The 9,410-nt window shown below is 36.0% G+C and overlaps 1 protein-coding gene across 1 annotated transcript; it reads right to left on the bottom strand.

Moving 5' to 3' along the window:
- Positions 1-3,980: 3,980 nt before the first annotated feature.
- Positions 3,981-5,258, bottom strand: LOC126719569 (uncharacterized). The gene has a single exon (XM_050422101.1). It carries the CDS (start codon positions 5,256-5,258, stop codon positions 3,981-3,983), a length of 1,278 nt encoding a protein of 425 aa, XP_050278058.1.
- Between the last annotated feature and the right edge of the window lie 4,152 nt (positions 5,259-9,410).

Raw genomic sequence — 9,410 nt, 5'->3', positions numbered from 1 at the left:
CAATCACGATGATTTAAAAGAGTGAGATAAACTAGTTTAGAGAGAAAGTTGAACTTGTTCAGAGAGAGTCCTTGAAATTTTTTTAAAATTATAAGTAGGTTGGGGACCTTGGGGTTTTGATTTGGGTTTGTGGAGTTTCAAATGATTTTTGATGATTTAGTATTAGGTTGATTTTTATGTTTCAAGATTGGTAAATTTGATTTTTGTGATGTTGTGTTTGGTTGTCAAAAAAGTTAAAGAAAAGTTGAGAAAATTACTATAGATTTTTTTTTGTTTCACAATCTTTAAAATTAAAAAAAGTAATTTTTATTTTTATTTTTAATTAAAATGTGGCATATTTTAAGGAGATTCTGGCATTTTACCCTTAATTTTTTTTAAAAATTGGCAATATGCCCCTGTTTGCAAATTATATAGGAGTGTGCCCCTGTTTCTATACTCGATTATCCTAAAATCGAGTTCAATTAAATACTCAATTTGTAGAAAATCGAGTTATGCCCGATCAAACTTAAAAAAAAAAAAAAAAAAAATTTCCATGGAACTCGAGTTTCAGGAAATCGAGTTCCATGCAAAAAAAATTTTTATAAGTGTGATTGCTCCATATTCAGGGAGCCCTATAGTGGCGTTTTTAAGCCCTATAGTGACGTTTTAAAGCCCTATAGCGGTGTTTTAATGCAAATTTTTTTATAACTGTGATTGGCCCATATTCGAGGTGCCCTATAGTGACGTTTTAAGGCCTTATAGCGGCGTTTTCCTGCAAAAATGTTTTATAAGTGTAATCGCCCTGTTCTGGTGCCCTATAGTGGCGTTTTTAAGTCCTATAGTGACGTTTTAGAGCCCTATAGCGGCGTTTTCTTGCAAAATTTTTTTTATAAGTCCCCATACTAGGTTCAAGGGGCACTATAGTGGCGTTTTTAAGCCCTATAGTGACGTTTTAAAGCCCTATAGCGGAGTTTTGGAACTCGACTTCCCTAAAATCTCGTTCCATGCTTTTTTTTTTTTTTTTTTTTTTTTTTTAGTTTTATTCGGCATAACTCGATTTTCGACGAATCGAGTATTTCATTGAAACTTGATTTTAAGGTAATCGAGTATCGAAACAAGGGCATATCCCTATATAGTTTCGAAATAGGAGCATATTGCTAAATTTTTTAAAAATTAAGGGCAAAAGGCTAGAATCTCCCATATTTTAAATGTCAAATAAATTTTTTTAATATTATTATAATGGCCATTTCAACATCACTGTGATGTAATCTGTTTGCCATGTAGGATATTTCCATTAATGAGATGATGGTATGAATGAAGTTGAGAATAAATTTTTACTTTTGGGTATTAAAATAAGAAGAAAAAAAAAAAAAAAAAACTAAGGACCAAAATAAAAATTGTCCAAAAAATGTTGCGACAAAAATGGTATATTTCCAATGGATTTTCGTTGCTAAATAACTGTAATATGCTAAGTATTTTGTTAGTTGTCCTGTTGCGAAAGAATTTGTAATAATAGCATCTCGAGTTTCTTAAACTCGAGATTCAATTAAAAAATCGAGCTTTTAAGACTCGTTTTTGTTGTTTTTCAGTTGCTGACATGGCGAAAGTTTCCACTTGGATAGCGAGTTTATAAAACTCGATTTCCAAAATCGAGTTTTATAAACTTGCTTTCGCTTTAATGCTTTTTACCCTTCCCACTTAAAACAATCTACAGAGACCCGTTCAAAATCTCTCAATCTCAGACACCGCTCTCTCAAACTCTTCCCCTCGCTTTGAAAATTTCAAAATCAACTCACTCTCAGACACTCCGCTCTCTCAAACTCGCCGTGCCGAAGGTGCTGCTCCCATTGACACTCAGCCACCGAAACTCAGTTCTGCTTCCATTGACAGTCAGGCACTCAAAGTCAGTACTGCTCCCATTGAACCACCGTGCGCCTAAGGTACTCTCTCTTTCTCCAACTTCAATCTTAGGTTTTGGAATTTCATGATGTTTCCTATTTCGTTTTTCAATTTCGGATCTTTCTGGGTTTTGGTGGTTCATGTCATTTCAGTGAATGCATGTATATTATTATGTTTGGTTGTTTGGGAAATTAAATTTTTTTAACTGATTGAGCATTTGATTGGGTTTCATTAGTGTAAAAAGTGTTAATATCTGGATTACATTGATATTTAATCTAGTTTGTTGGGGTTTCATTTGATTTGTTTGTGGGTTTTGTTTGATTTGTTTGTGGGTTTTGTTTGATTTGTTTGTGTATCTTGTTTCATGGTATTTTCACTGATTTGTTTTGGGTTTGTTTTAATTTTCTGATTGTATTTTCGTTTGTGGGTTTGTAAAGCAAATTATGGGTTTGATGAAATGCTTCTATGAACGGTGTATGAGTTGTGAAGTAATAAGTGAGAATATTCATTTGAAAAAAAATGAGAACTTACACCAGAACATCTGTATTTGAGCGTGGACAGGGTTTTGGGGTTGTGCCCCATTTGGTTCAGCCATGGGAATAAGGAATGAGTCATTGTTTGGTTTCCATAGATTGATATCTGTCAATCTTTATCATTCTAAACAGAAAGAGACCAAAGAAAACAAAGAAATCATTGATAAAACTCAATTTCTAATAGTTCAATGGGTTAAGTGTAATGAAGATAATAGTTTAGTGTGGAAAAGTGTAATTTGCTCTTGTTTTTATAGGCTTATTGATGCTAATTCAAGAGCTAAAGTAGCTTCCTCATTCCTTTCTTCATATTGTTAGGAATAAACCACTTCTATTGAGACTCATGATTGATTTCGATGTTGAGAGCTTCAATTTGTCCATCATCATTGTGAAAATTAACTTTAGCTATAATGCTCTGAATTATATATATATATCCCCTAACCAATTCGAAATGAGAAAGAGGAGAAAGAGAATGAGAACCTCTTAATCTCATTCTTTGAATAAATATGCGAAGGTACCACAATGAAAAATTTGAAATAATTTTCTTTTGTGTTGTCCCTGTTCTGTTACAACTGCATTGTTTAATGTCAAGATGGGTTTCCTCTTTTTTATTTTTTTGGATAGTATAGATATGTCTCCTTTAGTTGCATTGTTTCATTCTTGTAGGTGTCTTTGTCACTTCTCTACCTCTCTCTCTAAATGAACAAGCTTATTCTTGTGGGGGTATAAACTCAATTCTAAAGTACATTGATTCAAAAAAAAAGCAGAATTAATGAAAGTAGTCATTTTATTTGGTACAGAATTCAATTTCTTTTAATTGTAAAAGTTTACAAAATTATTCCAACTCCAAAAAATTCATTATGTTTTTTTCTAACTTACCAATTCTAATTTCTTTGATTGCGTAAACATCATCGATTTGCATTAGTTCTATTTTTGGTATGATTGTTTTGGTTTTCACAATATTATTAGTAGCTTGAAGTTAATGTATGTGCAGCATTGGAGCTCCAACTAAGAGGCCATCTCCCTTCCTTATTGCTCCTTTTAAAGAAGTGGGGTGGCTTCAGCAGTTTCCTTGGCCAATTGAGGCCTTGATGCCATGCTTATGATCACCTGCGTGGACTTTTTTTTTTTTTTTTTGTTCAGATTTACAACTTGCCCAAATATAGTCATACTATTTCACAATCTGGTTAAAGAATTATGTTCTTGCATTTACATAATATAATGGCCAGATTGTTGCTTTGTATGAAAAGGATATGGGTGCAGGTGAATGGTCACTTCTAGAGGTTGGCCTCCAACCTGATTCAAATAAACGTGTAATGATGCTCCTGCTTAGTTAAAAATCATAAGCATGGGTCAGTTGTTTACTGGTCGAACGTGTTCTTAATACACTTTCTGCTTCACTTGCTTGCCTTAGAGCATATTTCTAGGCCCTTTCTTTCTATCAAAACTTTGCAGGCTTTGAACTAACAATTTTTTATTCTGTTTTATGATGTATATTCCTTTTTCTTGTGCTAACTTGCTGCCCAATATTTTCTTGTGCTAACATACCATGATAACTTCTAGAAATAGAAGCTATAGTAGTTGGGTAACTATTTGAAATATCAGCTCTTCATTGCTAAATGGCTTGAGATAATGTTTCTCAGATTTACTCTTATTCTCATCCCACTTGGAGAAGGCATATTTACTCCATTTCTTACCCTCTGAGAACTCAAAAAGGTATTCTTTGCGACGGTCGTGGATATAACTGACAAGTTTGTTCCAAGTGAACTCAACCAATGCGGCAATAGGAAGGCCCCGTGCACCTTTCAATACACCATTGAAGCACTCTGATATATTGGTTGTCATTGCCCCAAAACGTCTCCCACCATCATGTGACTGGGTCCACATATCCACAGACTCGCCCATTAGGTATGTGTATGGAAGATAATCTTGATTCTTTTCCTTGCCATCCTTCCTCGTCAACTTCTTCTTATTTCTAATGGCCTCAATTTCCGCCTGCTTAATGGTCTCCATTATGGAGGTAAATTTCACTGCCTGACTAGCATATCCGGCTTTCAACGCCGCTGACTTCAGAGTTGAGTTCTGAAAATGTGTGTTAAAGTTGCTAGCAACATGTCGAAGGCAATATCTATGAAATACCAGTGCTCTTCCATCATCCCTTCTAGGCCAGTTTGCAATGGCGTTTTTGATATCGAGATGTCGGTCAGAAATTATGCAAATGCCTTCGTTAGGTATCATGCGGCCAATCGCATCTCTGAGGCATTGTAAAAACCACCTCCAACTAGACCTTGACTTAGAATCCACAATAGCAAAGGCAAGAGGGAATACCTTGTTGTTAGCGTCGGTTGCCATTGCAACCAACAACTTTCCCTGATATTTACCATACAGATGGGTCCCATCAATACTGATAACCGGCTTGCAATATTTGAATCCATCAATGCTTGGACCGAAAGACCAAAACACATAATTCAAAAATACTGTGTCATCTTCACCGGTGGATGTGGTACGATAGAACACCTGGGTAGTCGGATCCTGATCAATATATGCCATTAGCAACTTTTGCAACCTTTGATAAGACTCTTCCCAATTCCCAAACATCTTCCCAATCGCCTTTTGTTTCGCATCCCACACCTTGTAGTAAGAAGGCTTTTGTCCCTCATATTTCGACTCTATCATAGATCTGAGATGCTTAATTGGGATAGTGTGATCCTCACATAACTTCTTAAGGATGTTCTCTGCAATAAATTTACAACTCATCATTCTACCATCATTTCGCACCCCAGTCCGTATACACGTGTGAGGACCCTTGTACACGGTGACCATCCATAGATTGTGGAACTTGGGCTTCATGACTACGCAGACATACCACGTGCATGACTCATCAACGCATTTCGCACAAAGTTTTGTCGTGGTTGACCTACTGATCATAAAATGTTTGTTTTCCTTGAGGGCACACTTTGTTAATACGCGTTGCACCTCCATTTTATTGGCAAAAGTCAAGCCTTAGCACAAATTCATCCCCTCTCTCCAACTAGACACAAATGGTGTCTCAATATGTGAATGATCAACCAAATTTTCCCAAGTATTTTCAGAAAATGACAAGGCAGGTGGTGAGTACACAGGGATTGTGTCTGTAATGTTTTGGACACTAAGAACATTGTATGCATCAGGTTGACTACCGTCCAATGTCTCATCATCATCAATGTCCCTCTCAAAGTCCCTAAAGTCCCCTTGTTCAATCCTGTCTTCAATCTCATCTCTATCGCCAAAATCTTCACCGTTAATGGCAATATTTTCATCAACATAGTCATCATCATCATCCTCATCCTCGTCCTCATCATCATCATTCTCATCCTCATCCTCATCATCATCATCATCGGCATGAACATCTTCATTGGCATGAACATCAGCATGCTCTACATGTGTAAAATACTCGTATTGAGCATCTGGAACTGTAACTTGTAAACTTGTTTGTGTTTGTTGGATTTCCTCAATACCAACTTTTGCACGTGGCTCCAACTGTATGTACAACTCAATGTTAGTTACTTTAGGTATTCTCTCCAACTTGTCAAACATGATCTTCACATGTTTGTCTGCTTCTATCGCCATGTACTTGTAATTAATCCGGTGCTTCAGGATTTCATTTGGCACGCGATAAGTAATGTGTATGTTGTGCACAGCAGGGTTCTCACACAACTTTTCCATAACTATCATCTTCAATTCATCAAGGGTCTTCAACCTACGATCAATTTGGGTATAATAGGTCTTTATACCCGGCCCTTCAAATGGCAATCCTTTGTTCGCATTGGCATTCTTCAACGGACCATCGTGGTATATGATTATATCAATTTCAGGCATTGTGAACTTGTTACAGTCAAGTTACTATGTTAGTTAACAGACATTTTCAAGTTCCCTGATCTAAAAGAAACTTTTTAGTAGGTCTTTAACTTTCTAATAAAAAGATGCGGCCGAGAAACTTTTATAAGTTGCTTTTCATCATACATACAAACTGAACATTTTTTCGTGCCATTTCTTAGTGTAGTACGACTATATTTAACAATTGAACATATACAAATCCATCTATCCTTCCTATATACAAGAGGCTAATTACAACAACATGGTATGAAAGGTAAACACATGTAAAGCAAAAGATAATTGCAAACGCAATTTTTTTTAACACATACAAAATTGCAAAAGATAATGGGGGACTAAATAATTGCAAAAGATATATCATATAATTTTGTAACACAAACACAGCCACATTTTAACCCCCCCCCCCCCCCCCCAAACAAAAAAGAATCGAGACCTTTTCAGTATTTGCAACATATTTCATGCTTAAGACATTAGTATCAATTGAAATCCCAATCAACTATTTTATTAGATTCCAAGACTACCTTTAATAACCACATCAGAGTGGACCTTTTAGCCTGAATAAGAGAACCTCTGCTATTATGTACAGACCACTTTCATAATGATTCCATGAAAAGTCGTTACAAGATTAAAGTCCATAATATTTTGTTCACACATACACATCTATATTAACCTGTACTAATCTATACTAACCTATACACATCTATACACATCTAACCTATATTAACCTGTACTAACCTATACACATCTATATTAACCTATACACATCTGAACTCAATCTGCTACACCACTATAAAAAGTGTTAGGGACTTTAAAGGTTTCACTGGAAAAAAAAAAATGTAAACGTCCACATGATTTACCTATAACAAAATCAATGGTTCTTAAGTTTGCATCTTGTATAGAGGTAGACAATTCCTAAATAAAGGAACTGTCATGTTCTAGTGCTACGTTTACCATTTACTAAACTGAAAAGGGGCAACTCAAGCAGTTAAAATTACATTAATGTCTCTAGCACCATGTCAGAAAGAAAAATGAAGGAAATATTAGGCAGCCCTTAAAGTACTTCTTAGTCACTACACAAATAATCCTCTCCAAGTTATTTTTTTACTATATTCTGAGATGTTCACAATTTCCAGGCATGGCAAACAACACAGTCAACTCCAAAGCAAGACTTACATCCTAGCATCCACACCTAAATCCCCTGAGATATTTGCATACTCATGTCCTGCTAGTCTTTTGTACGCATTATTTCAAGAAGAAGTTTTGTAACTTCAACAATTACTATAACCATGTGCCCATTTTCTTTGTCTTTTAACAATAAATTCAAACAATCCACTAGCTCCTTCGAGATAAAGTGGTGACTCCACAATCAAGCAACACTCCACATCTCAGATAACAAGGGAAACGTACATTGCTATGAATCTTTCATAAAATTTTCTAACCTACAAGAATTTGGTGAATCTAATTCATGAAAGATTCATTCTCTTTAAAATTGGCAGATTTGATCAAGAAGAATTAATGCAGGGAAACACCTCAAAAAGAATAAAGTCAATGAGAACAGAATTTTTTTTATTTCACCAAAATGGCTAATGCAAAAACATATTTTTATCAAGATGGTTAAGATTAATCACATGAATTAGTAATAAATCAAAGAAAATATAACAAATAATATATAGCTCAAATGACATGCAAGCCAATAAAAACACGGAATTGAAATCAACAACAAAAAGATACTACAAGAAGAACATCTTATATTAGGAAAAAACATGGAGTCATTGGAAAACCCATAAAGTCATTGGGAAGTTCTCTTAGTGGCAAAACCCATACACAACTAATACCCAACTACAATAACAATCAAATCAAAAAACCCATACCTGAAATATGAAATTCTTGAGAGGGAAGAGCAGTGAGAGAGGCAATGTGGTGAGTGAGAGTGAGAGGTGTGAGAGTTAGTGAGGCTGAGTGTATGGGTGAGAGTTGAGGATGCTCTGTTTTTGGGTGAGAGTTTGAAGATACTGAGTGTGGACTGAATAATATAGTCCCAGGAACACGTTCTGAAAACTACTGCTATCTGTTTTTGAGTGTGGACGGAACGGATTAGTAAAATAGTTCCACCAGAACTCGAGTCTTAAAGACTCAAGTTCTGTTCAAAGTTTATTTAGAACAATGTTTGGATAAGTAAATCTCGAGTCTTATAGACTCGGTTTGTGCCAGGCAAAACTCGAGTCTATAAGACTCGAGATCTGTTGAAATTATTATTATTCCTCTGATTTAATCTCGAGTCTTATAGACTCGGTTTGTGCCAAGCAAAACTCGAGTCTTAAAGACTCGAGATCCGCGTGGCAATTTTTGCCACCTCAGCAGTGCAGAACAAATGGAAAGCGATTCTATAAGACTCGGTTTTTAAGTTGAATCTCGAGTTTCAAAAACTCAAGATGTTAGTTTTCTTAAATGTTTGAAAACGTGCCTAACTTACTATTTTGAATGGCTGAAGAAATCTGATATGCACAATACCTCCATTTCCAATGATAAACACAGTTGTTTGAACAATATTTTACAAAATCTATTGGAACACCCTTGCTAAATAAACTCAGTACGGCAACAATTTTGTTAGTTGGCCGGATTCGGAACAATTTGTAATAATAGCATCTCGAGTTTCTGAAACTCGAGATCTAATTAGAACTCGAGTTTTAGAAACTTGAGTTCGTTGTTTTCATTCTACCTTACGTGGACAAAATTTCCACGTGGAGCCACGGGAAATCGAGTCTATAAGACTCGATTTCTTGCAACCAGCAACACAAAAACCAGAAGCACTTTCAAACGGCACATTTGAAAGTGACAGAACCCTTTCAACCTCACTCACTCTAAGACTCCGCCCTCTCTCACTCTCAAACTCACTCTGAAGCCATTCGTAGCGCTGTTCGTAGCCCGCCGCTCGTAGCCCGCCGTTCGTAGCCCGCCGCTCGTAGCCCGCCGCTCGTAGCCCGCCGTTCGTCTGCCGTTCGTGCTCTCTCTTTTCAGGTTCTGGGTTCTCTTCTTCTCATTTTTCTTTATGCGATTTTTTGATCTGTGTGATGGGTATTGTAAATTTGAGTTGTTTTCTGTTTTGGGTTCTTGAAATTTTGGGTTTTT

This window comes from Quercus robur, chromosome 3 (genome assembly GCF_932294415.1).
Source record: "Quercus robur chromosome 3, dhQueRobu3.1, whole genome shotgun sequence".
Classification (NCBI taxonomy): Eukaryota; Viridiplantae; Streptophyta; class Magnoliopsida; order Fagales; family Fagaceae; genus Quercus; species Quercus robur.
Note: the sequence above shows the minus strand (reverse complement) of the source record. Positions and strands in the feature narration are given on the sequence as shown.